The 27,994-nt window shown below is 39.1% G+C and overlaps 1 protein-coding gene across 2 annotated transcripts in view; it reads right to left on the bottom strand.

Annotated features, from left to right (window-relative positions):
- Positions 1 to 27,994, bottom strand: part of ARHGEF26 (Rho guanine nucleotide exchange factor 26) — a 128,259-nt gene that overhangs the window by 79,326 nt on the left and 20,939 nt on the right. For both annotated transcript variants that reach the window (XM_045503206.1, XM_045503205.1), the window contains exons 4-5: positions 20,350 to 20,406; positions 16,478 to 16,638 (exon numbers count right to left, since the gene is read on the bottom strand). In XM_045503206.1, coding sequence (XP_045359162.1) covers positions 16,478 to 16,638; positions 20,350 to 20,406 — 218 coding nt within the window. The remainder of the gene's footprint in view (positions 1 to 16,477; positions 16,639 to 20,349; positions 20,407 to 27,994) is intronic.

Raw genomic sequence — 27,994 nt, forward strand, 5'->3', positions numbered from 1 at the left:
AATCTGTTCCTGTGTATCAGGGTGTATTCACAGCATCCTAGCTAGAAAAGTATACAATGCTTTTTCTAAAGATCTCCAGAGGGAGGAAGGTCCTCATCACCCCTTAGTAGCAGTGACATCAGCCAAGAGTTTACACTTACCTCCATCAGTGGAGTCCATAGACACTCTGTCTCCTCTCACATGGTTAGAAGTTAAGACGAGTTTTATGGGAGCTTCTTAACCAACCCTGATCTCTTAGATCCCTTGACCAGTAGTGTTTTCCACAAGTCCTTCCTGGCTACTGGAGGAAGAGCTGACCAGTGGTAAAGACATAACTCACTAACTAGAACCACACTCCAGACCACTCTTTTTTTATAGAGCAGGAAGCAAAATGAGTAAAAGCCACACACCTGCCACGTCTGAATATTCAACCTGTTCCCCTTCATTTCATCTTTTCCTAGCAGTCCTCCAAAACTAGGGGAAGGGAGTTTTCAACTTAGCTCTTGAAGAGGAAAAAGAAGATAATCATCCCAACCTGTATTTACAGAAGTAGCCACTAATTAGGTATTATCAGATAATGAAGAATCATCCTCACAGCTGGTGAACATCAACACATAATTTATTCCCCAAATTGGAATACCTTTTGAGAGTGAAATGGGGCAATTAATAATCCCACCTGTACAAATGAAATCATCCTGGGCAGACGAGAATGTGCAATTACCCTAATAATTTAAAGAACACTTACTGAATACCACCAACTATTCCAACTGCTTTTCATGTATTGACTAATTTAATTTCCACAACAACCCAAGAAAATAGGTACTGTTATTTCCATTTTTATGTACGTGCATACTGAGGCACAAAGATGTTAAAAAGCTTGCACAGGGTCACACAGGACATGCAGGAGAACAGGGATTAGACCCAAGGCAGACTGATGACACTCTTGGTTAGTCACCATGCCATACTGTAACACTACTTTAGCAACATTCTAGAAGTCTCCATTTTTACAGCATTTTAGAATTAGAAGCATTTTAGAAGCAATTAAATCTTAATCACAGTTTTTCACAGTCCTGAATTATTTCATTACTGGGCAATTTCCTTTCTCTTACATTCAACTGAAATTACTCCTGATATACCTTAGGGTGGAATGAGAAAAGATAAACCCAACTAGAGCTAGCAAGGAGGTGGCCACTTAAGTTCTGTATGTATTGATGATTCTCATTACTTATGGTAGTTATGTTCTATAAAGTTACTGCAAACACTGAATTAGCGAATACTGAACCAGCGCTCCTAGTGGAAATACGGGGTTCGCTTTCTATAAGCCTCTCATCACAGCATTTTCATCAACTGATCAATACATAACCTTATTTTAAGTATGCTTCTGTTTAAGGATGTTTCCTTTAATATTAATTCCCCAGCATTGAACTTGTGGCCAACAACACTACAACTCATGCCTGACAAAGCTTATCCAACACAGACATTTCTCCATAAGGCACAGAACAGCCTTCTTGCACCTAGAAACTCCAGATAACACTTCAGCACTGTATCTTTCAGGGGCCATTTTAAAGAGCAAGATCACCAACCAAAAAGGCCACAAAAATGTGAAAAATGTGGCATTAAGTAGACTGCATGTCTGAACGACTGCAAAAGCACAGCAAGTATTAATTCTGGGTTACAAATAAATTTGAGTGAATAGGCAATTCGCAAATATGGAATCCACAAATAAAGAGTATCAACTGTACACATCACTCACAAACTTCCTGCAGCAGCATAAGTACAGAGACTTCAACACTGACAGGCAAATCTGAGTGCAAGTCCCCACTCAAATACCCACTGGTTGGGTGACTGTGGGTAACTCACCTCCCTCTGAGCCACCTTTTTCTGGTCTATAAAGTAATCATGGGGGCGCCTGGGTGGCTCAGTCGAGTAAGCGTCCGACTTCAGCTCAGGTCGCGATCTTGTGGTCTGTGAGTTCAAGCCCCGCATCAGGCTCTGGGCTGATGGCTCAGAGCCTGCAGCCTGCTTCCGATTCTGTGTCTCCCTCTCTCTCTGCCCCTCCCCCGTCATGCTCTGTCTCTCTCTGTCTCAAAAATAAATAAACGTTAAAAAAAAAAATTAAAAAAAAAAAGTAATCATGCCTAAACCTTCTCTTCTTTGGGTCAAATAATAGCAATTTTAATAACTTTGTATCTTGAGTTTTACTTTACATTTCTAACCGTTTTTCACACAGCCAAGGCCCCATATTTCTCATATGCTATGGAGTCGAGCTAAATAGAAGAACCTGATTCTGATCTAACTGAAGCAAACGAAGTGGGATAGGCATACTGCCTCTTCTCAGGGAGCGTAAATTTAAACTCCAATGAGAGAAAAAAGGATGCAGAATAGTGTACAGTCAGCATGCTAGTTCTTAAGAAAAGAGAGACAGCAAGAAACCATTCATATTTGCCTATACTTACATAAAGAAATGCTGGCAGAAAGGGTGCCTGGGTGGCTCAGTCGGTTAAGCTTCCAACTTTTGATGTCAATTCAGGTCATGATCTCACAGTGAGGTTGGTGGGTTCGAGCCCCGCATCTGGCTCCACGCTGACAGTGTGGAGCCTGCTTGAGATTCTCATTCTCTCTCTCTCTCTCTCTGCCCCTCCCTCACTCACTCTCTCACACTCTCTCTCTCTCTCTCTGAAAATAAATAAACTTTAAAAATTTACAAAGAGGGGCGCCTGGGTGGCTCAGTCCGTTAAGCGTCTGACTTTGGCTCAGGTCATGATCTCGCGGTCCGTGAGTTCGAGCCCCGTGTCGGGCTCTGGGCTGACAGCTCAGAGCCTGGAGCCTGTTTCAGATTCTGTGTCTCCCTCTCTCTCTGACCCTTCCCCTGTCCATGCTCTGTCTCTCTCTGTCTCAATAATAAACGTTAAAAAAAATTTTTTTAAATAAATAAATAAATAAATAAATAAATAAATAAATAAAATAAAAATTTACAAAGAAATGCTGGTAGGAGAAACAAGACATCTTTCATGGTAAAAGAGTGTGGGGGTAACAGGGTCAATGCGAATAGGAAGGTGAGCAAGGCATCTCCGTGCACAAGTCTATACCATTGATACTGTTTGCACTTTAAGCCATGTAAATACGTAACTTACTAAGAACACAATGAAATATCCTTTCTTGTAAAATTAGGAATCAAGCAAGGGTCAGACTTAGCTCTGATTCTAATCAGCTGTGGGACCCAGGGGGACTAGAAGTTACAGAATGGGATAGATGGCCTCTAATCTCCCCCCTCTATCCTACACATGCATGGAAATAGTTTATTAAACACAAAACAAAGTAAAAGTGTTAACCAAGCTTCGCTGTACCACAGCGATTACCAGGAGAAACAAATTAATAGAAAGTGGGCTAGATCTTAGTCAAGATAATTATCTAACAAGACAGGTTTCACAATTTCTATTTCCTATTTTAAATAAATTATCTGACAGTTTAAAAAACAAAACCGTCATCATGAGTTACAGAAATTTTAACAAAACTAAACATTATCTAAGAACATGACATAAAAGGAGTTTCTAGTAAAACAGAAATCTGATGACTTTCCTTAAGCTAGATAAACTGACAATATCCAAATCCCCCATATTTATAAATCACTCAGAGGTAAGGAAGGCAAAGAACTATGTATTCAAACTAAAAGAACATTTAGTATTTTGAACTGTGATAGATATAACCCAGGCTCTGTTTTTCTTTAAATAAAAATCTTCATACCATAGTTAAATGATCAATTTATTACATTACAAAACATTGGTTTACTAAGCCGTATTCTATATATACCAGTTGCCCATTTAATGAAATTAGTTGCAAATATAAAGTAATTAACATATGACTAGTATGCTCATATATATGACTATAGAGTTCAAGACTAAGTTAAATTATATTTGAATTAAAAAATCTATTAAACTAAACTTTTATTAAACAACAGTAACCTTATGAGATCAATCTAGTAAGAGAGCATAAGGTAGGAAGAAAAACTAAGGGTTAAGAGTGACTTCCCTGTTTCCCCAGGCTGTGCTGAGGTCCTGCTTTGAGGGGTACCCCATTTCTCAGGTACCTGTTCCCTGTGTGCTTACCCCAACAGATCACCAGGACAGAAACTATGCCTGTCCTATTCAGTATTATATTTCCAATGCCTAGCACATTGCCTGGTACATAGCAGGTATTCTATAAATTATGCTTAAAAAAAAAAAAAAAAAAAAAAAAAACCTCACCCTAAAATATTTTATCAAAGAGGAAGATGTAATGCTCAAAAATCTCATATTCACAGAAATGACTATTTCCCTAAGAAATTAATTCCATAAGTCATGTGGAACAATTCATTTAAAATAGGAGGGAAAAAAACAAACAAACAGGGGAAACCCTGGCTTACTAGGGAGTACAGGAAGAGGGAAAAAAAAACATACCTAATCTTATTCTTCATTTGAGAATCTGGCTATTTAACTAAAAGGAAATAAATAGGTACTGGTGCAGAACAGTGTGTAAGGCAAGCTATCATCACATAAAAAATATCATACTTGTACATACAGAGAGCATCTCTGGAAGCTATACAACAAACCAGTTGTACTGGGGGACTTACTTCTCACTGCACACCCTTTGGCAGAATTTGAATTTTTTACCACATATATCTATTATTTTGAGTGGTGATGGGCAGGACCTCTCACCCACTATTTCTTGTATTATAACAGAGTAGCCTCCTCCAGATGATCAATATCTAGCCAGCCTCGACGAGGAAAAAGCATGCATTTCAAATGGATCAAAGCAGTTCCAGACAAATTAAACCTTTACTTTGTCACGCTTTGCCTAATTGAATTCCAGGCTCATTAAAAGAAATACTGCCACTAAGATAATCAAAATGTTATGCCACGTTGTCCTCAGACATGGTGTTCAACAGTTTGCAGAGGAAAGGAACAGGCAGTTATGCTTTTAGAGCCCTCTGCCCCATCTGTTTTTCATAGCTTGGATGTTGACTCTCAGAAAACTGTTTTCATATATTATCTTATTAGCAGGTTATTCACATCTTTACTTCTTCCAGCCAATCTTTCCCACATTAAAAAAAAAAGAAAAAAAAAAAACTGGCCATGTGTACAGCTACATTTTTCCATACCATCCCCAAAAGGCTTTTACCACTTACCACATCCAGGCCCTAATGTAAGTCAGACTGTGAGCCTAAGGTAATGTTTGCAAAGCCCACCCTCATGAGCCTCATGAGACCAACTTTCATGAATTCATACACCATGGGGAGAATATACTGTTTAGCAAAAGCACTGGTAGAAATAAGTAATTCTCCAGCGTGAGTTGGTGAGAACAGACTCCTAAGTGGACAAGCACCTCAGGGCCCCAGTTTTAGACTCCTTAGTTAGTCTGATAAACATTAGCTCCATGCTGATGGAAAACTCACTTTGCAGCTAACATGTGGAAGGATGAAGTGATCCGCTTACAGACGAGATTAGGATTCCTTCCTCTAGTCTCAGGAGAGACACGTGTGATCAGTAAGAATTAGACTTCAAAATTAAGAATCAGTTCATGCCAAGAAAGTCTGCAATAAAACAGACAAAAGCAAGCCAAAGTTTCTCCAGCCTGAACATCTGAGCTTCCAAACACACGGGGTCTTCAAAGAGTCCAGAAGAATATGTTTTATTCAACAATATGTGGAGGCAGAGTGTTTTAAGTTTAGATCATTACACGTTCCCCCTTCTCTAACAGTTGGAAAGGATACTTAATGTGCAAAAAAGCAGAACCACCCTTAGTGTAAACTGTTCGGAAATGTTAGTAAAATGACATCCTGACCTCTATAGCTATTAATAAATTGGTTAACTGACACTCCGATATTCTAAATTAATAAAGCTATATTCTGATCACAAAAGTAGTTTCGTGTTAGTAAACTGGATATTGGCCAGAAGACTGAGAAAGAAAAATAAAGGGATAGGCAAGGGCCCAAATAAAGGCATTTAATACAGCAATCCCTATGGTTGGCATAAACACAAACAAGCCAAACCAACTCTTCCCTGATATTTAATGTGGCTTAAAACCTGCAAAACATACATTCCCAGATGACTCCACCAGATGCTCCAAAAATTAGACATAAAGCAGCTAAATCTGTGATAATAGATTTAAAAAAAAAAAATAGTCCTCCTGATGATCTTTAACTTAACGCTACTTACTGAAATCTGAGAGAATAATTTCATGGCTTTAATCATTTCTGCTCCCTTTTCAATAGAATAGACTCAACTAAAATTTCAACTTGTGAAAGTGGCTATAAAGATGTCCTGGAGGGGCACCTGGGTGGCTCAGTCAGTTGAGCGTCCGCCTTCAGCTCTGGTCATGATCTCACAGCGTGTGAGTTTGAGCCCCGCATGGGCTCACTGCTGACAATTCAGAGCCCACTTCAGAGCCTCTATCGCCCTCTCTCTGCCCCTCCCCTGCTCATACTCTCTTCTCAAAAAATTAATAAAAACATTAAAAAAATAAGATGCCCTGGAAAACATCTTATTCCTAGCATATGTTTCAAAGATATCTACACACACACAAAAACACATACATACATATGTGTAACGAAGTGTTGTGCATCAAACATACACAAGATGCAAGAGAATCAAAAGTAGGAGTTCCAGAACAGGACAACTTCAGCAGATAAACACAAACACTGCCATTGTGCCCTGTTCTGGTTGTTCATATCACTCTTCTCTGCTAGAAAAGAAATTCCAATGAACTCTCGATACAGAGACAGTTTTCTTGCTACAAAGGGACCTTTGTTTGAAACCCCCACAAGTGACAAGGTCAATCTTAGCCAATCTTGACGTTTCTATGGAACCTTTCCACCAAATTTTTTTTCCAAATTCAAATCATTTCCTGAAACCTTTTTGAAATCCAAAGAAAACACTGTATAGATAAAGTATCAGTTAGGTTCTTTAACAAATACCATTCATGATGCACATTTTCCTCAAGATATTTTTCTACAAATATACTTGTAAAATCTAAAATCGCAAGGCTTGTGTGATTTAATCCCCATCCTTTAAAAAACACACTAAGAATATGGTAATAATATACTGAATTAATATTTAAAACAGTATTAACCTGTCTTCTTAGCATATAGAAAGTGATTTCAGATTTTTTAATAAAATCATATTTTCACAGCTTTTACACAAAGCTGACATTTTAAAAATTAAACTATTTTTCTGCAAGGTTGCTCAGTATTTACATTACCACCCACGGGACAAAGAATTCTTTCATTTAAGTCCTAAGAAAGACTTGCAAACTCATTTTCTATGAAAGTTTACTCTGAAAACATCAGACTTTTCACAAAGAAGCAGCAAATAATCTGAATTTAGACAGCACTTTCCAAACATACATTCTCTTTTCTTCCCCAAATCATTGTGAAAGTAGTTGAAGGACCTCAACAAAAACAATTTGAATGTTTTTTTTAATTTTATTGAATAGTTGCATATTAGGGCTTCTGATAAGATATAAATTATAAGATTTTCATGATTAATTAGCTTATTTCTAGAGAACACAGTCAACACTTCAACCATGGAGCCACATTCAGAGACTGCCAAGGATAAAGCTACTGGACAGTTATCCCTGAGGGAACGATGATCATGGGGAAATAACAAGATGACGTCTATGATGTGCCATGCACGGAGCAGTGTCAAAACACTAAATGCTCTTTGCTTTTAAGTTCTCCACATTCTAAGAGGTCAAAGACATGCAAATAGGAGATAAGCATCTAATCACTCTCTACAACTAGCGCCAAAAGTGATGTATACCAAAAAGAGCAAATCCTAACTATTTTCCAGATGGGCAATCCCTAGTAGAGGCCCTACACTGAAACCATAACTGTGCTTAAAATGTATGTGTAGTTCTGAAAAAGTGGTCTAGGGGAATGCATTCTAAAGAAGCAAAAAAAAAAAAAAAATCACTAGTTTCCATTTCTTTTAAGTGAATAATCTTAAACCAATTCACATAATTTGGGTTTCAAGCTCCTGCAGTAAAGAAATGATGGTATTCCACAAGACTCTATAAAGGATTAAATCAGATGAAATAAGAAAAGCATTGGAGAAACAAAATTGATGCCCAGGTGCTAATAATTAATGCACAGCATTTAGAGGTAACATCTGACAATAAATGAGCAATAAGCAAGCTTAAAGGAGTTTGCTTGTGAAATTTAATTCGTCAACCATCTTCCTCGTGCTTAAATCAAGTGCTAGATTTAACTTGGCGAGATCACAAAGTTTACATTAAAATCTTTTCCATCGGCCAGAAAAACTGTGTGGTCCTGCTTGTTTAACTCAAAACTGGCAAGAGTCAAAAATCCATGTAATGGTTCAAAATCTACAGCTGTAAATGCAATGCAGATGAAATACTGCAACTACACCCCAGCCATTGTTTCTTTTTCCATAATTCTACTCTAGTTTAAGATTGATAACAGCTAATGACTGAGCCTGGTAACACTTCCATCTGTCCCAACCAAGATCCTGGTCCAAGTTTAAATCTCTGTGTGACAACTCAGAATCCACAGACTCTCGGACCTTGCAAAAGCAATGCAAAAAGGCAAAAAAGGGTGTAGTAGCCCCAACCATCTGCAAAAACCAACCAGGAGAATGGCCCAATTGGCAGCCGGAGCATGTTAGGGTGTGTTTTGAAAGAATGTTCCAAGGAATCCACTGCTTACAAGACAAACACAATACTGAGAGGAAGCAAACAGCTCAGATTTTAGTCCTAACCTAAGTCAGAACTAACATGCTTTATGATCAAGGAAGAATCCATTTATTTTTACTTCATTCAATATCAAAATGAAGATGATTGTTATAATGTTGTAAAACATGCCACGACCATCTTTAAGAAGAAGCTCATGCAAACCATTGTGCCACAATCCATAAAGCCTATTCTTTAACCTAGTCCTTAAACAATGACAGCAGAGGCAAATATAGAGAGAATATCATACAAAAGTCACTAAATAAGTAATTCAGAGACATTTCATAAACCAGATAGAGATGATCAAAATAACAGTACTAATATCAACAAAATCACTCCTACTTGAGTTTACCTAGTATCACACCAAGTGTGATCCCCTTTAATTCTCATACCAACCCTATGAGGTTAGATAAGCTACGGTCCCCATTGGACAGAGGGAGAACTAAGATGTAGAGATAATAAGTATTTGCCAAGGGAAATAAAAGCAAAAATGAACTATTGGGACCTCATCAAGATAAAAAGCTTCTGCACAGTACAGGAAACAATCAACAAAACTAAAAGGCAACCAACGGAATGGGAGAAGATGTTTGCAAATGAAATATCCAATAAAGGGTTAGTATCCAAAATCTACAAACAACTTACCAAACTCAGCATCCATGCAGAAATGGGCAGAAGACATGAATAGACACTTTTCCAAAGAAGACTTCCAGATGGCAAACAGACATATGAAAAGATGCTCAATATTGATCATTTGGGAAATACCAATCAAAACTACACTGAGATACCACCTCACACCAGTCAGAGTGGCTGAAATTAACAACTCAGGAAACAACAGATGTTGGCAAGGATGTGGAGAAAGGGGAACCCTCTTGCACAGTTGGTGGGAATATAAACTGGCACAGCCACTCTGGAAAACAGTATGGAGGTTCCTCAAAAAATTAAAAATAGAACTATAAGCCAGCAATTGCACTAGTAGGTATTTATATAAAGGAGTGCTGATTCATAGGGGCACATGTACCCCAGTTTATAGCAGTGCTATCAACAATCGCCAAATTATGGAAAGAGTCCAAATGTCCATCAACTGATGAATGGATAAAGAAGATATGGTGTGTGTGTGTATATATACATATATACACGTGTGTATATACACACGTGTATACACGTGTATATATACATATATACACGTGTATACATATATATATATAGTGGAATACTACTCAGCAATGAAAAAGAATGAAATCTTGCCATCTGCAACAATGTGGATGGAACTGGAGGGTATTATGCTAAGTGAAATAAGCCAGTCAGAGGTTCTGGGGGTTCAATCTAATTCTTTCTTGGATTTCCTCACTACCAGTTTAGAGTTAACCTGTTCAAATTGCCTGAAATAGTTACCTGAGAGTCCATCTGTTTTCAGGTTCCAAAATATTGCTGTCATTGTCTCTTCTTTTTAAATTTTGCGGTTTTGTTTTGGTTTTTTTGGTCTGCTTGTTTTATCTGCTTGTTTTTGATCCTTGGGGGTTTATGTTCTTGACTATTCTATCATTTTTGATGGAATTTCAGAAAGGAATGAACTTAAGGGCATACGTCTCCTCAGTCATCTTTAACTAGGTGGCATCAGTTACAAAGACTTACAAACTCTTCAGACCTCTCACTGCTTCTCCACAGCCTTCCCTGAAAGGACTGGGGCTATTATTCAGACACCTGTCATCCTTCTTCCCCTACTTGAAATGATACTTAAATAACTACTTATTTCTTGTACTATTACTTCAGACACTGGTTATTACTAAAAGCTGAACAATGTGGACTTAAATATCCATGCTATTGTAGAGTACTTGAGGTGAATTTCAAATCAACTTGTTTCCTTATCTCAGGATGGAAAAAGCCAAAGCATGTCATAAAAAGTAGCTTCTGAGTGTCACTGTCTTTCAACTATCAGCTGAAGAAGTTGGATATTAAAAAGAAAGATTTTTTGTTCCATGAAGATAAACAGGGCAGTTGCTTTATTTACCAAAGATTCTGTGGTAAACTTCTATGGAGTAAAAAAAAAAAAAAAAAAAAAAAAAACATTTGCTGACCAAAAACAATGGCAATAGCCAATACTTCAGGTTCTACAACATAAAGAGTTCCATATTCTCTGGCCTAGTTAAACTTAATTATGTTTTCTTGTAAAATTTAGCTTTAGGGGCACCTAAGTGGTTAAGCGTCCAACTTCGGTTCAGGTCATGATCTCAAGGTTCGTGGGTTCAAGCTCCACACTTCAGGTCCTCTGTCCCTCTCGCCCTCTGCTTCTCAAAAATAAATAAACTTCAAAAATAAATAAATAAATAAATAAATAAATAAATAAATAAATAAATAATAAAATAATAAAATAAAATTTAGCTTTAAAAATTAGGAAGGATGAAATGCTAATATTAATACTATAAAAGTTTTTAAGGTTTACTGTTAATGCATTAAAGTTTAGAGTTTTTAATTACCAAATAGGAAACCTACTTTACAACACAGATATGCTACACCATTATTTGAGTAAAATGTCAACTTTTGGAACATAAAGTCATTTCACAAAATAATATTAAAGCATATATACTGAGAACAGTATTTAGTGTCCCCTGATATTTCAATTTTCATATAATCTGATTAAAATCAGGAAAAAGAATCTTCTAGAGAAGCAAGTGCTGGGTAAGTACTATTTTGTATGTTTATTATTTTTGTAAGTTACTCTTCCACACAAGGCAGAAACTGAAGAGTTTGGCATTAGCTGCTCATCATATCTTGGGAACAAATTCAGTTCCTCAGGACACGAAAGCACATTGATGGATATTTTTATTTTACTCTGTAAAATTGAAGATGGCATAGTTTTAGCTTTAAATTACTTCCTAAAGAAATGCCAATCTCTTAACTTTGGAATGTGAAAAAGAAAAGCAAGCATCTTGCAAAGTTCTTTAGCAGTATATTTTTATAGGTTACAAATAATAGTATATTCTATTATTGAAAAAATTTAAATCCATCACCTAGAAATTTATAATGAAAACTCAGCATTGGGAGTACAAACACATCATTTTATAAAACATCAAAACAAAGGCTCATCTACTTTTCATTTTGCAGAAATCCTTTTAACACAAAACACCTTACTTAGAGCATAGCATTTCTAAAGACAGCCATAGGGTTGACATTTAGTCTTTACTAAAGGCCATTTCTTTTCCTGAAATTATGTCTTTTACCATCAATAGATCTTAAATGTAAAAGCAAGAATTAGATCATATTCTGCTGCAAATGTATGTAAATCAATCATACTTGTAGGTCTTTTCCTATTAATACAGAAATTATCTATAAATCATTCTAAATGGACATAGATACATGAAAGCATCTTTGGTCCTTAAAAGACAGGAAGCCCATGAATCCAGAGGGGTTTCACGAATCTGAGTCAGAAGGAAGTTAACACAGTTAAGGTAAAAGGCAGTAGGTCCAGAGCTGGGAGGTCAAAGGCTCTGCATTGGCATGGACCCAAAGGCATAAATTTAAAAGATTCAGCTCTAATTATCACCGAAGGAAAAGAAAAGAGGCATTTTCCTAGGAGGGGACAAATATAGGATCAGCAGGAGTCCAGCTACCTCCTCACACACACAATGCAAACAGTTGCCAGGCCAGAAAGGGTCACAGGAAGGCATTAAAGAGAAAGCCAAGGAGCCTGAGAAAGATCAGTGTCATTCTTACCCTATTTACTTCATTTCTGTCCCAAACCACAGGCTCCTTAAATGTTTTTGTGCCAAAATTCTGACACTGGCTTTCTTTTCCATTCCCTTTTACCCATGCATCTCAAGGAGGGCACACCTGGCATCTGGATGGGACAATTCATGAGTGTCTGGGTCAGTCCTACCAACAGTAGGGTGCCTGGCACTTCTGTCCCCACCTTCAAATGCCAGGAGAGTCTCCGAGTCACTGGGGCAATCAAAAATATGTTTCCAAATGCCCCTAGTAGGTAAATACAACCACCGCCACCACTTGAAAACCAACTGTTACAAGCTCCAGTATCCCATTTAAACCCACAGTGTGGAGAACTAACTCAAATCTACATCTCTAGTCAAGATTTTTCTGGAGTTCTAATCCGTTTTTCTCCTTTCGAGTTGACATTCTCCCCTCATGCTCCACTGTCGCTTCAAAACTGGTCCCAACTGAATTCCTTATCTCCCTCACTAAGCCCCAACCTGTTTGCCTTATATCCTAGCTAATACAACCACTGTCCACAGTCAACCGGGCAGACACCTGTGGGAGACAAACAAAACTCCTCTTTCTCACCAAGTCCTCAAGACTCCCTGTTCCAAGTATCTCTCAAATCCTTCTTCATAGGACCCCTCTGTTTCCCATCATGTCCAGCTGTATTACTGCAGTGGCCTCAAACCTTCCACCATCTTTACATCCTCTCTAATGCAAACACGATACTGTCATCTCCTGGGCCACCCTGGCCATCCCCTACTGGATAACTCCATGTTTCCACACAGCCTTCAGGAAACTTTGAAAACTCCTCAGCTGGGCACACAAAGGCCTTCACCATCTGCTCTCACCCTCACCAGGGACCCTTCAGCCCATAACCTCCAGCGTGACCCAGGCCTATCCATTTCAGGGGCAGGGCCCTGCTCTATGATTCCTCTGCACACACACTACAGATGTGCCACCAGCTACTGATGATCCTTGGAGACCAAGAGACACTGGGTGGATGCCAGCAGAAATGCTCTAGAACCCAGGCATCTTGCAGAATAGGAGGCTCCACAAGTGATGACTGAAATAAACAATTCTTTACAAAACAAAGAACTTAGTAGGGAAATGCCACTGATAAGCACTCACATCCAGAATCGGAATGATCTGCCTGCTTTCATATAACATCTTCTTACACAGAAAGGCTTCTTAGTGTTATCAGCAAGCAGTGAAGAACCTGAGCCACTATTGAATTCACAAAGCTTGTTCTGACTTCAACTCTAGCTACAATTTTTCATGAAAGTACAACAATGAAGATAGTCTTGATTATGCCACACTGAGCAACGCCATGCTTCATCAGTAATCACTAATTTGAACACCAGTCATTTGCTTTATTCAACATTTTATTTAGTATTTCCTTAGGACTGGAAACTCTTTCATGGGTAGCACATCAAGTAGTTATCACATTAAAAATTTTTTTTTTATGTTTATTTTTGAGACAGAGAGAGACAGACAGAGAATGAGTGGGGGAGGAGCAGAGAGAGAGGGAGACACAGAATCTGAAGCAGGCTCCAGGCTCTGAGCTGTCACCACAGAGCCCAACATGGGGCCTGAACCCATGAACCGTGAGATCATGACCTGAGCCAAAGTCAGATGCTCAACAGGCTGAGCCACCCAGGAGCCCAAGAAATGAAAACTCTTTAATGAAATCATAAACCATCTCAATTTTTTAAAAGATTGAAATTAAAATCACAAAATTGTAACCTATAATTTAAACAAAATGACTTACTTATTTCATGGTTAACCAGCTATAGATTTTTTTTTAATCCCCATTTAATAAATAAGAAATGAGGGGAGAAGGTTTAGCAACCTGTTCAAGGTTAACCAACTACCAAAAGGAAAGGCAACTGCTGGAGCCCAGGACCCTGGTGAACTACCCTGATAAGCAAGCAGTGCTTTGGGGGCCCAAAGAAGGAAAGGACCCAAAGTATCCTCTGCCCAAGAACTGTTGCTGTCTACAACAGAATTTACTAAAGGCTTTCTCTGGAGTCATTTATACACTGCAAGAAGCTGACTGATGCCCACACAAGTCAAAGCACAATTCCACGGAAGAATAAAAACATGCCACTGTGGTTTTCAGAAAACATATTCTCATTGAAATCATGACTTACATTTTATAGTTATCAAAACAGTATTAATTCTTGATAGCTGTGTATCTAAAACAGAGCTCTGGTTTTATAGATCAACCAAAATACACGTTAAAATGAAGGAGACTCACTTTGAAATGCGAATACCTTTCAAATAGGGACACACCATCTAAGGCTCTTGTTCTGACTCTTCACTGAAGGAGAAAAGAGATGTCCCTTTCTCTTACCAAAACTGCTAAGACTACCAAGAGGACCAATGGGCTGAACACAAGCAACAACCCCACGTCTAAACAAGGATTTCCAAGCCGTGGTGCATGCCCCCACCCACACACCACGGGCCCACTGCCTCCCCAAAACACGTTCTTTTTAAGTATCCACATCAGTATCAAGATTACCAAGATCTTTTCCTATGGCAGAATTTGGATTCTGAAGTTGTGTCACTTCCACGAAATTTTGAAGATCTCATGGATCTGACCACAAACTCCAGCACTCTGAAGTAGCCTCAATTCATAGGCTTACGTGTTCAACATGAATGGTCAATCTTGTAAGTTCAAAAGGAAGATCTACTTGCACACAGTGAAGGTGCCAGTGGGCATGAGCACGTTATCATTACTGTCTGCTTGGCTCTACCCTGACGTGACAAATAAACAATGTCCAGATTCACAAGAATACTCCCTACCTAGGACAGATCCGGTTTTTGTGGGTAGTAAAGCAGGTACAACACATAGGCATAAAAATTAGAAAAACAAATAGGCACGGGGCAACTGACTGGCTCAGTTGGTTAGGCGTCTGACTCTCGATTTCAGCTCGGGTCATGATCTCACAGTTCATGGGATTGAGCCCCGTATCGGGCTCTGTTCTGACAGTGCAGAGCCTGCCTGGGATTCTTTCTCTGTCTCTTTCTCTCTCTGCCCCTCTCCCACTCTTTCTCTCAAAATAAATAAATAAACTTTTTTTTAAATTTTTTTTTTTAAAGTTTATTTATTTTTGAGACAGACAGAGACAGAGCATGAACAGGGGAGGAGCAGAGAGAGAGGGAGACACAGAATCTGAGACAGGCTCCAGGCTCTGAGCTGTCAGCACAGAGCCTGACGCAGGGCTCGAACTCACGGACCATGAGATCATGACCTGAGCTGAAGTCGGACTCTTAACCAACCAAGCCACCCAGGCGCCCCTAAATAAACTTTTAAAAAAAAGAAAAAAAAAAAACAGGCACAAAAGCAAATAATTAATTAAAGCTTAAAGCTTAAGCTTCATTAATTAGACAGTAAACCCACCTTTGACCCAACTATATAAAATTGCCAATATTCAACCATTTTGACCTAGCAAAATAGCAACTCAGGATGGCTCAGCTTAACCCACTGCTGGCACATGGCTCCAGTACAGGCTCTGTAGTTCACTCAAAAGAATACAAGAGCTCATCACTGGTATACAAGCTGAGATTCCTACACTCACTAAAACTAATAATGGAAACTCCTCTAATAGTATTTATGGAATCTTAAATAGGGAAAACCTAAAGAAACCAGCAGGACACTGTGACTACATTTTCAAAATAATAATTACATATATGAACAAAAAATGTGAAAATGTAGACAAAAATAACGTTTGTATTTGACTAGTATGACTGTGAGTCATTTTCTCCTGCACAACTAAAAGTTGTTCTATTATTGGTATAATTTAAGAGGAAGAATAAAAGGACAAGTGTGAGGAGAACAGGGAGGGACAGAGGAGTGAGAGACAACTCATTATGCACTTGGCATCCATCTAGACATCAACAACCTGAAACATACCTTAAAATTTATTTCAAGGAATAAAGATAAAAGCCAATTAACTCCATGAGAGACCTCATACTTCTAAAGGTCTTGTTTGAGGTAACACAGATGTTCGTTAGTAAGGAATGTCTTGGCCTGACTAAAGGCCAACTAAGGTGAACTTACTTTTTGCTTGCCTCACACACATCCATAATGTTGGAGAAAAGATGGTGACTCTCTGTTTTGGTCATCGTATCACTCAGTTCTTTAGAATTTTTAAACATTCGTATCAAGATCTCCAAGCTGAGTAAATATGAGTGTTCAGAGGATATGACTTCAAAGATAGCCTGGTAAAGAGGGGAAAAGAAAGACATCATTAATTCTTATAATTGAAGAACTAAAGCAAGTTCTCATAACTCTCCTATAAAAAAGACATATCTTGAAAAGCAAAAAAAGATAAGCATTAAGGAAAACGCATCACCTAACTACTGACTTCATGTAAAGCATGAACATCCAAACCTCAAGAAATAGAGTCACTGCCGACAGTGTAAAAATGAAAAAGTGGAAGCACTTGGATGACTTGAGATTGCATCCTGAGGTCATGCTTTGCCAAGGGGTGGAATCTATGGAAGAAAGCTAGGGCCTGTCATAAAATCTCAGTGTGACATTAATTAACCTTTGGGGTCATCTCCTACAGCCCTGTTTTCAAAGTAGACTGCTCTGGGACAGTAAGGATTTATAGGCATCACTTGAGATTCAGAGAAAATTTCTTACAAATACATTTCTTTGCTCTCCTCTCGTGTGGGCCCTTTCTCTCCCCATGTTTCAGTCTAACAAATTTGCAGTCAATAACAGCAAAGAGTCTGGGTGTATTAAAAGAGCATGACTGTATTCACCCTTAAAAGGTTTTTATCAGCCACAGGAATTCTTTTATATTAAACTCATACAACTGAAAGTAATTCTGTTTATTCAACAAGCCACCCTCTCTGCTCTCGTCAATATCTCAAGAAGGCGCGAAGGACTGTCTGCAGAAACGGTTGGTGTCAGGCACACAATGGTTACCTGGTAAGTGTTCATAATGATGAAAAGCCAGCCCGCATATGTGAATAGGCACCTACACCCTGTGTAAGGAATTCATCTAGCTCCTTAACAAAAATCACTTCAGGGGCTCCTGGGTAGCTCAGTCAGTTAAGCGTTTGACTTCGGCTCAGGTCATGATCTCGTGGTCTGTGGGTTCAAGCCCCGCATCGGGCTCTGTGCTGACAGCTTAGAGCCTGGAGCCTGCTTCACATTCTGTGTGTCTCTCTCTCCCTGCACCTCCCCTGCTCACGCGCTCTCTCTCTCTCTCTTACACACACAAAAACAAGTAACATTTAAAAAACAAAAACAAAAAAACAAAAACCACTTCAGATCCTCCAAGAATCACAATATAGGGATTCTTCCTGAGGTAGGGTGGTAAACATCCTTGCAGGCTTGAGATTCGCATCCTTCCCGGAGATCTCCCTGGTAACATTGACATCATTGCCTTGACCTCCAGGGCTCCTCCCCACCTCCCCTCAAGCCCTTGACCCAAAAGGCACAGGAGATTCTTCCCATATGGCCCTGTGCTGTGGCTGAAACTAGGTGGGAGCAGACAGGCACAGGCACGTGGAAGCCCAACTGCTGGCTGGGCCATATTTTGTAAGTCAGCTTAGTGGTGCTGGTCTCAATGTTCGCCTCCCTTTTCAGCATCTATAAGCTTTAAAGGAAGTCTTACTTAAAGGTGTTGGTCTAGCCTCAGCTGTGCTCCAGGCACTTAAGTGATGTAATCATCTAATGAGTAAAGAGTGAGGATATTAAGAGTCTCACTTGACCTGAATCTTGTATAATTCTATTCAGTCAATACAATTATCCTTAGGAAATGCAATGCAGACTGAAGAAAATTGTCACTTCCTGACCAAAAATAGTGGATTTCAGGTTGTTCATAGATATGGTAACTTGGAATGACAAAATATTTTCAAAAGCAAAATGACATGAACGATATAGAATAGATCACGTGAAAAGATGAGTAAGTGGTAGTTTAATACAATAGATTTAATATAATAACTGCTAAAACATCCTGCAATAGAGCCATCAACTACTTAAAAGAAAATTGGGTTAAACTTTCTAAAAATAGCCATATAGGAATAGAAAGAAACCATAAAGTTAGATTTGCTGCCATCACTAGTTTTTTTATATCACAAATCTGGATATTTTCAAAATATAGGGGAAAGAAATAGGCTTAAATAGGAAAGGTTTAAAAGAACACAAATGTTCAAATCAAATGGGCTTAGGACCCTAGAGTAGCTCTTGAATTTGTCCACAAAGAAACACTGTTTATGTTGCGATAAAGAAAAAAAAAAAAAATATCACCTACTGTCCAAAATTTGGACAATAGCTTTTTTTTAAAAGGTGGAATTTAGAAAATGGACTACATACATATTAATACTCCATTAATATATATTAACCTACATAAATCCCAAATATAGTGTTGAATGTCAAAAGCAAAAAAAAAAACATGTTCAGAATAAGCATGTATCTACATTTTAACACACACACATGCACCCCAATACATGTACATAAATATATGTACAACATGACTTAAAAACACAATTTGGATAGATACACATCATTTCATAATTACAGTTGCCTCTGGGGAGGAGAGGAAGAAAATGACAACTGAGGAGAAAAGGAATTCTACTTTACTGAAAGTCTTGTTGTCTTTAAAAAATATGAGTAGGGGCGCCTGGGTGGCGCAGTCGGTTAAGCGTCCGACTTCAGCCAGGTCACGATCTCGCGGTCCGTGAGTTCGAGCCCCGCGTCAGGCTCTGGGCTGATGGCTCAGAGCCTGGAGCCTGTTTCCGATTCTGTGTCTCCCTCTCTCTCTGCCCCTCCCCCGTTCATGCTCTGTCTCTCTCTGTCCCAAAAATAAATAAACGTTGGAAAAAAAAAAATATGAGTAAAAAGTATAAATGTAATATATTTGTTAATTCTCAGTGATGGGTACACCAATGTTATATACTATTCTTAAACTTAAAAAAAAAAATGGCATTATAATGTACCCGTGTATTTTTGTGTTATTTATGCCCATGAAACAAAAATACAGTGCATGTCCTCTGTGCAATATTTGCGTGTGTATATGTATACACACATATATACATAAACATATATATACACGTTAATATGCATAAAACAAGAGGAAAGTGTTTTGAGAACTTACCATATTATTACAATGAGTAATTTCCTTAAACTACATTTATTTAAACTTCAGGTTGTAAAATGCTATTACTATCAGTTTTATTTTTTATTAAGTAAACCTTTATTTTGGTACAAATTTAATTTATAGAAATCTTGTAAAGAGGGCTCAGAGTTCCTGTATTTCCTTCATCCATCTTCCCCTAGCCAGGGCACATGACACAGCGAGGGTACATTACATTTTATCTGTAGACAAATTCATGTACTTTACTCAGATTTCATCAGTTTCCCACCAACATCCTTTTTCAATTCCAGGACTTAACATCTCATTCATTTTTCAACATATTTCTTTCAGTTTAAATACCTCTACCAGGTGCTTTATTACTTAAGTTAAAATGACCTTAAGGTATTTTAAAGTTTTCTTTTCCGGGTGCTTACGTGGAGCTTTATTTGACAATGATCGCATACCCCCTATGTTAAAAGAACAAAACGAATACGTTTTCGAAGGAAAACACTGAACCAGTGCACACAGTAGATTCCTTGGAACTCTAAAAAGTATCTGCGTGGGGCACGTGGGTGGCTCAGTCAGTTAAGCATCCAACTCTTGATTTCGGCTCAGGTCATGACCTCATGGTTCATGACTTTGAGCCCTGCATCCAGCTTTGAACTGGCAGTATGGAGCCTGCTTGGAATTCTCTCTCTCTCTCTCTCTCTCTCTCTCTCGCTCTCTCTCCCTCTCTCTCTACCCCTCCCCCACTCACACAGTCTGTCTCTCGAAATAAATTTAAAAATTTTTAAAATATATCAAAAATATAAATAAAAGTATCTGCCAGTAGAAAACATACCTCCTGTCTCTTTCTTTCCTCCTGGCTAACTGTCTGTGATAATCCATTTCTTTTCACCTAGAGGAAAAAGAAAAAGAAAGTTGGGCTCATTAACTTTAACAATTTATCACGTAAGGCATAACTCCACACCCTTAGAGAAATGAACTATAGGAAACTATGCAAGACATGTGAATTAAGCACATATTAATTTCTGGGTCCCTCATGTAATATTGAATCATATTAATAAACTAGCATTAACACAAAAGAACTGCAAAGCATCTAGAACACTCTCCTATCAGGTTGCATTAATCTGCTCTAGTCTTAGGTCTAGATATTCCTAAAATACTTCTCAAATTAACTTCACAAATCATAAGTGAAGAAACCTAACAATAAAGAAAGTGAAGCCATCCCTCAAAAGTTTACTGCCCAAGACCGCACACTTAAAAAGTAACTTTAATTCTATATTTCACCAAGACTCCACAGAATACCTGTGCTCTTCATAGAAACCCAATCAAACAGGAAAACAAAGTCCTCTCTGTCCAAATTTCACATATTTAAATTTGTCAAATAAGGATGTTAGCCTGATGTTCTTTGGACAAGCAACAGTACCCACAAGAGCCATGAACGCCGGTCTCATACCAGGAGTAATGCAGTTGCAGCGCTAGGTAAATCACTGCAGTCCCTACCTAAATTACAACCCATTTTTACTTGATTACTGCAGATTCTATCATAATTTGGTTTCTAAACCAAAGAGTAGAGGCTGAACTAAGAACTCCATGAAGGCTGGGCCTGGTGTGTTTTCTGCTACACCTGACACTGAGTCTGGCACAGGAAAGATACTCGTGTTTTTCAGCTGAAGATTAAATTAGCAAAAGAGGGGCGCCTGGGTGGCTCAGTCGGTTAAGCGTCCGACTTCAGCCCGGGTCACGATCTCGCGGTCCGTGAGTTCGAGCCCCGGGTCAGGCTCTGGGCTGACGGCTCAGAGCCTGGAGCCTGCTTCCGGTTCTGTGTCTCCCTCTCTCTCTGCCCCTCCCCCGTTCATGCTCTGTCTCTCTCTGTCTCAAAAATAAATAAACGTTAAAAAAAAAAATTTTTTTTTAAATAAATAAATAAATTAGAAAAAGGTCAGGCATACATACAAGTTGACCAATTAAATTCTGTGCTTAAGAGAAAGGACCGCAAGGAAGATGAGTGCCCTCCCCTTTTCTGAGAAACTAAAAGCAATAAAATATTAACACAGGTCTTCAAACATTTTTGTTTCCATACTTCCTAATAAAGTTTTCTTAACCATGTTCCCCTAGATCATTCTTAAGTCGACATCTCAAAGTTTTCGTTGTGTATTTAAAGAATTAAAAAGATGGGGCACCTGGGTGTCTCAGCCAGTTAAGCATCCAACCTGATTTCAGTTCAGGTTCATGAGATCAAGTCCCACACTGGGCTCCATGCTGACAGTGTGGAGCCTGCTTGGGATTCTCTCTCTCCCTCTGTCCTTTGCCCCTCCCTCACTCACATGCGCGCTCTCTCTCTCTCTCTCTCTCTCTCTCTCAAAATAAATAAACATTTATAAAATAAGAATTAAAAGATATAGTTTTCTGCTAATTGTAAATCTAGACATTTTAAAACCTGTTGCCTACACTGTTTTCAATGTATCCAGTGGAATATAAAAAATATAATGATGTGATATCCACCACCATCCATTTAAAGATAAATATGCTTTCCATAACAACTGGAGATTATTCTTTTTCCATAAAAATCACATTTCTATGTCAATTTCCCTCCCAAATTTCCTAATGTAATTCTATGTGTTAGGGTAGCTGAGGAATTACACTAGTATACTTTGATGCAAAAGTACAGTTTTAAATTTAACTTTCTAAAATATCCTCTGACCAATGAGTTTTAAGTATAAAAGACCCTCTCCTGGATTATATAATCACCACAATTATCATTAATAACCTATGATCAAAATAACACAATCACTTCCAACTTTAATGCATTAGACCCTAAAAATGAATTTTACTGAGAATGCAACCCTTAGTAAGGTGGCGACTTTATGGTGGCTTCATTAAAAGAGGCTTCCCTAAAACCAGTATTCTAAAAAAACTTGTTTTTTAATGTTTATTGATTTTTTAGAGACAGAGAGAGCACGAGCAGGGGAGGGGAAGAGAGAGAGGGCAACACAGAATCCAAAGCAAGTTCCAGGCTCTGAGCCTTCAGCACAGAGCCCAACGTGGGGCTTGAACTCACTAACCATGAGATAATGACCTGAGCCAAAGTCAGAGGCTTAACCGACTGAGCCACCCAGGCGCCCCTAAAACCAGTATTCTAAATTGACCCCCTGTATCTTGCACCCCAGTGGTCTGACACATTGGAACAAGGCACCACCCTAAGATAGGAGATGGAAAAGAGAGATGCCTTTCTTTAGTAAAAATGCAAAAGGGCAACTCTAAGAGAGGAAACCGGGAAAAAACCCTGGGGTAACACTGTGCACATGCAGTCTCAGTGTTAGAAAGGAGGATCCCTGGAACTTAAAGATCTGGAAAATGGTATCCCTGTCCACTCTGCAGAGTCTCCATGAACCCCTGCTGGCGCAAGCCCTGTGTGAAGGCCGCTGGTGCACAGTGCCCTACATGGTGCTGCCGTGGAAATGAAGACAATCACATGTCACAGTCTCCAACCTGACTTTTGGAAAAGGACAAAAAACAGTACAGTCGTGTAGAAAGAGTCTTAAATCAATAATGGTAAAGGTAGCAATCACTGACTGAACATTTATTGTGTGCCTGGAAGTGTGGAAATAAGCACTTTATACCTCTTTTCCCACTGAATCCTCATAAAAACTCAAGAAAGTCAATACTATTCTTATCTCCAATTCAGGTTTAAGATCTGAGATCACAAAGCCAACAGGTAGCAAGGCCAGGATCTGCCTTCATGCCTGTCTAACTCCAGAGCTCATGCTCTCCATCATGATATTATATGGCTGAGGGACTCCTGCTTTCTGCGAGAGGTACCTCTTTTCTAGTGTTGGGCAATCATTACTAAGACTCCTTCTAATGCCAGGTCTGTAGCAAGTCTCCATATGTTCTTTTTCATCCACCCATACTGTGGAATGTTCTTAGCCTTACCCACCATCCTGACCCTGGGTCAGCCTGTCAGCAAGAATTCATGGCTAAAAAGGCTTCTTCATCCATTTTATAAGGGAGGAGACTGGCCAGAAGTATGAAACCGTTCAGCACTGCTCCCGTTTGGTTAACCCTGAGCAGGAATTTCACAGGATTTCCTTCCTGACACACAGTCCTGGCAGATCGATATCCAGGCACCATGCCCACAATCTCTGAAGGTGAGATCACCAGAATCGCCATGCACTGGCCTCCCTGTCCAAAATTATTAGTGAGTTCAGACCAAGAAATCTTAAGAGAAAGAGAGTGAACCACATGGGCGTTGAGACCCATACTGATGACAGCTAGTTTACTGAGGGATTAACAGTACTTCATCCTATCAAAAAGAAAAGAAAAAAAGATCCCTAGCTAAAATAGTTTTTCTTTAGAGGGGGAAGAAAGATAGTGTTGAAAAGGCAAAGTGCTAACTCCCAGAATTATCATATTTCATTAATACTAATACAAACAATGATAAAATACTCCTTTAACAAAAAGTCATCAGTAAGAAACCAGCAACCCATACAAAACCACGGAGACAAAAGAAAGAAAGAAAAAGAAAGAAAGAAGGAAGGAAGGAAGGAAGGAAGGAAGGAAGGAAGGAAGGAAGGAAGGAAGGAAAGAAAGAAAGAAAGAAAGAAAGAAAGAAAGAAAAGAAAGAAAGAAAGAAAGAAAAGATTCTAGGGGAGTGTTCTTGGGTCATAATTAAGAAATCTGAAGTGCAGCGTATTGGAGAAGCCTGAAAGTTTACTCCAGAGAGTTATGACAGACCAAGCCTTCCTGGCTGGCTGGCTGCCAGACCACTGCTCTGGGGCCTGCCCTCCTATCCCAGCCCTTCTCTGTTCAGGGCAGGCTAGACAGCTTCTCCCTCCAGAGCCAAGAGGAATCATTTTGTCCACCTGAGACCTCTTTCTACATTCAACTCTAAATTAAGTAGTACCTGAGAGCAGATACCTGGATGTAGAAGGTCATGAACAGGCCAGGTGCTTTCAGAGACTAAGGAGTGTGGAGAGATGTAACCAGACAAAGAGAGGGAGAGAATGATATCAAAGGAGGCCCCATGGAGACTAGCAAAAGGCAGAGTACAGAATATTAGGGTAGAATGAACACACTAGAGCAAAAGATCAAGCAGAAAGAAACAAGGAAGGAAAGGAGGGGTGGAGAGTAGAAAAGGAAGGGAAATAAGGAGAATATGAATAGTAAATACCTCTAGAAATTTTCTAATTCAAAAACAGCAACCTCATCAGTAAATCTAAGTACCTCATTGAAATGCTCAGCCTATTTTTCCCCCCCAAGGGAAAAAAAATGCATAGAAAACATATATTTATACCTACAGTTTTTTTTTTAATTTTTTTTAACGTTTATTTATTTTTGGGACAGAGAGAGACAAAGCATGAATGGGGAGGGGCAGAGAGAGAGGGAGACACAGAATCAGAAACAGGCTCCAGGCTCTGAGCCATCAGCCCAGAGCCCAACGCAGGGCTCGAACTCACGGACCGCGAGATCGTGACCTGAGCCGAAGTCGGACACCCAACCGACTGAGCCACCCAGGCACCCCTATACCTACAGTTTTCTAAATTGACCTGTTTATTGCAGTTTGCACATTTGTGCTAAGAGAATCTGAAATATTATCAAGTTCATCATGTTTCTTCAAGTGTTCCTCGTTTCCATGTGTAGAAAAAAAAAATAGTGTAGCAGCCTCTAACACCTGATTCCTGTGTGCTATCCTAAATGAAAAAAGAATTAAAATTGTACAGGCCTCTTCTATATTTTAACCTATATCTCATACTGGTAGTTCTGGCTGAGTACAACTGGGAACACACAGACAGCAAAAGCAACACTCCTCTAAATTTGTGACTTCATTCGAGCTTTCTTACTCCTCACTGATTTAAAAATTTTTTTTTTCAACGTTTATTTATTTTTGGGACAGAGAGAGACAGAGCATGAATGGGGGAGGGGCAGAGAGAGAGGGAGACACAGAATCGGAAACAGGCTCCAGGCTCTGAGCCATGAGCCCAGAGCCCGACGCGGGGCTCGAACTCACGGACCGCGAGATCGTGACCTGGCTGAAGTTGGACGCTTAACCGACTGCGCCACCCAGGCGCCCCTGATTTAAAATTTTTAATTTAACTATGTCATCAGTAAATAAAACTGAAAAAGTAGTTTAATGAAACACTAAGAACTGGATTCAACCTGGGGTTCTTGATTTTGTATAACCTAACAGTTCACCTAATCTAATCTGCCATGGCAGATTCCAGACTCTAAGAAGAAAGTATGATGCATGCCATTATCTTCAATATTTTAAATAGATAAAAATTACTTCAAATAAAACAACACAACTGAGCCCAAATCTATAGTTTGTGTTTTTTTTAATGTTTATTTATTTTTGAGAGGGAGAGACAGAGCATGAGCAGGGAGGGGCAGAGAGAGAGGGAGACACAGAATCTAAAGCAGGCTCCAGGCTCCCAGCTGTCAGTACAGAGCCCTAAATTGGGCTCGAACTCATGAACTGCAAGATCACGACCTGAGCTGAAGCTGGACACTTAACCGACTGAGCCACCCAGGTACTCCCCAAATCTATAATTTTAACATAAGTTACAAAATATAAATGTATGTATGGGGCTTATCAAGGCAATGAATGCAGAGAACTCGTTAGTGTTATAATAGTTTTACATTCATCCTTATGATTCTATTTATCGCTGTAATCAGTATTGAAACTCTTCACTCATGATCTAAGGGATATAATTTGCGTATTCAAATGAGATGGAAATTGACAATTGGCTAAAACTAATAAAGAACAATACAAGATACTTCATCTATGGAAATGATACTGTCTAGTTAGACCTAAAATGTAGTTTTTGAAACTGATAAAAAGGTAAACTCCGTAAAGTATAATACCAGAAGTTAATTATTAGATACTCCATCTAAAATTCATGCTTGGCTCTTTCTTAATACCTTGCAGGCAGGCTTTTAGCACTTAATTCCATTCCTGTACTCACCATAGTTACAGGAGTTTTCACCTTGCAGAGAATTGTGTCCAGACATCCATAAACTTTGCACAATTATTCCTTGGCTTTTGACTTCATTGACTGGAATAGGTTATGAGCCAAGTTCTCTAAGTCCCAAACAGAGCCCTGGTACTGCCATTTATACAGAACCTATCTACAGAATAGAGCTGGTCCTATATCTGTGGGGGGAGCTGACATTAGTAACACCAATTTCTCAGCCGACTAGATGATCATTTTCCACGGGGTATGTTCTCAGGCCCTCCATGAGTTGACACTATTTCTAGATAAGATGCAGGCACATTCTTTCTATGTTTCCCCACCAGCCAGGGAAACCAGAATGGGAGGGCCCCAAAAGACTGACTGACCAAAAAGGTTCAGAAATATAGCTGGTGAAAAATTAAAACAGGTATTTATACTCCAAGATCACTCTGGCTCCATAAAGCACTAATGTACATTGAATACTCAACTTGAGCTAAGACCTTTAAACTTGCTGGAGTTTACCCACTTGCTGAAAATCATCTGGTTATTCACGCTTGTTGGTGATTCCCTATTCACAGGCTTTTGTTCTCAAGAGTTCAAGAGTGGGAAGGGAATGAATTGCCAAGTAAAATTATACCATGGGACACAATCACTCCCAGGTCCTTTCTACAGACTTAACACAACCCATACAGCCCCTGAATTACAAATGAGCTAGAGTTCTTTCACTGTAAATAACATGGGAACGGCCGCCCCCTGAGAGTATGTCTGAAGTCCCTAAAATGAAAAATCTGTGCAGATCCAGAAAGTGTCCTTGCAACCAGGCCTGTAGGCTCTCTCTAGTCCCACCTCATTCACATCAGAAGGACCCTGAGAGATCACACTACCCAAGCTGCGAGCTGCCACAGAACATCAGTCTAAAGGGTCAGAGATCTAAAAATACATAAAAAAAAAAAAAAAAAAAAAAAAAAAAAAAAACTAAAAAATAAAGAGTCAGACATCTGTGTAACCCAAGATCAGATAAATGAGATCAAGAGGAAGACAGTGTCACATTTTTAGGGAAGAGTGGGTAAATAGATAAAACACTATTTAAAAAAATGAAGAGGTAGAAGACAATGGTCCGACTAATAAAATCATAGGCTTGATTTTAAAAATATGTCAACTAACATGCCAGGGACCTCCTAATTCATTTGTTCAAAAAACCGATCTCCTCTTTGATCTACTGTAGTAATAATCCTGTAATCCTCACCAAAGTTCTTGGATCTTAAGAAGCAGCAAGCAGCCTCCAGGAGGTAACCTCAGGTCTGCTAAATCAATGGCAAACTCAGATAAGGCAGGCCAGGGCTCGAGGTTTTCTCTCCTCTATGGCCCGTGTCACCTTCTACAGACAGAGCCAGGATTCCCGAATGAACCCAAATTATTTCAATACAGATAGGAGGCAGAGAGTACAAACCACAAGCAGATAGGTAGTTAAACGTACAAGAATGAACTGTTGTCCTTTGTACAATTTAGGAGATAAGCACGCATTACTTC

The sequence above is a fragment of the Leopardus geoffroyi genome, chromosome C2 (assembly GCF_018350155.1).
Source record: "Leopardus geoffroyi isolate Oge1 chromosome C2, O.geoffroyi_Oge1_pat1.0, whole genome shotgun sequence".
NCBI lineage: Eukaryota > Metazoa > Chordata > Mammalia > Carnivora > Felidae > Leopardus > Leopardus geoffroyi.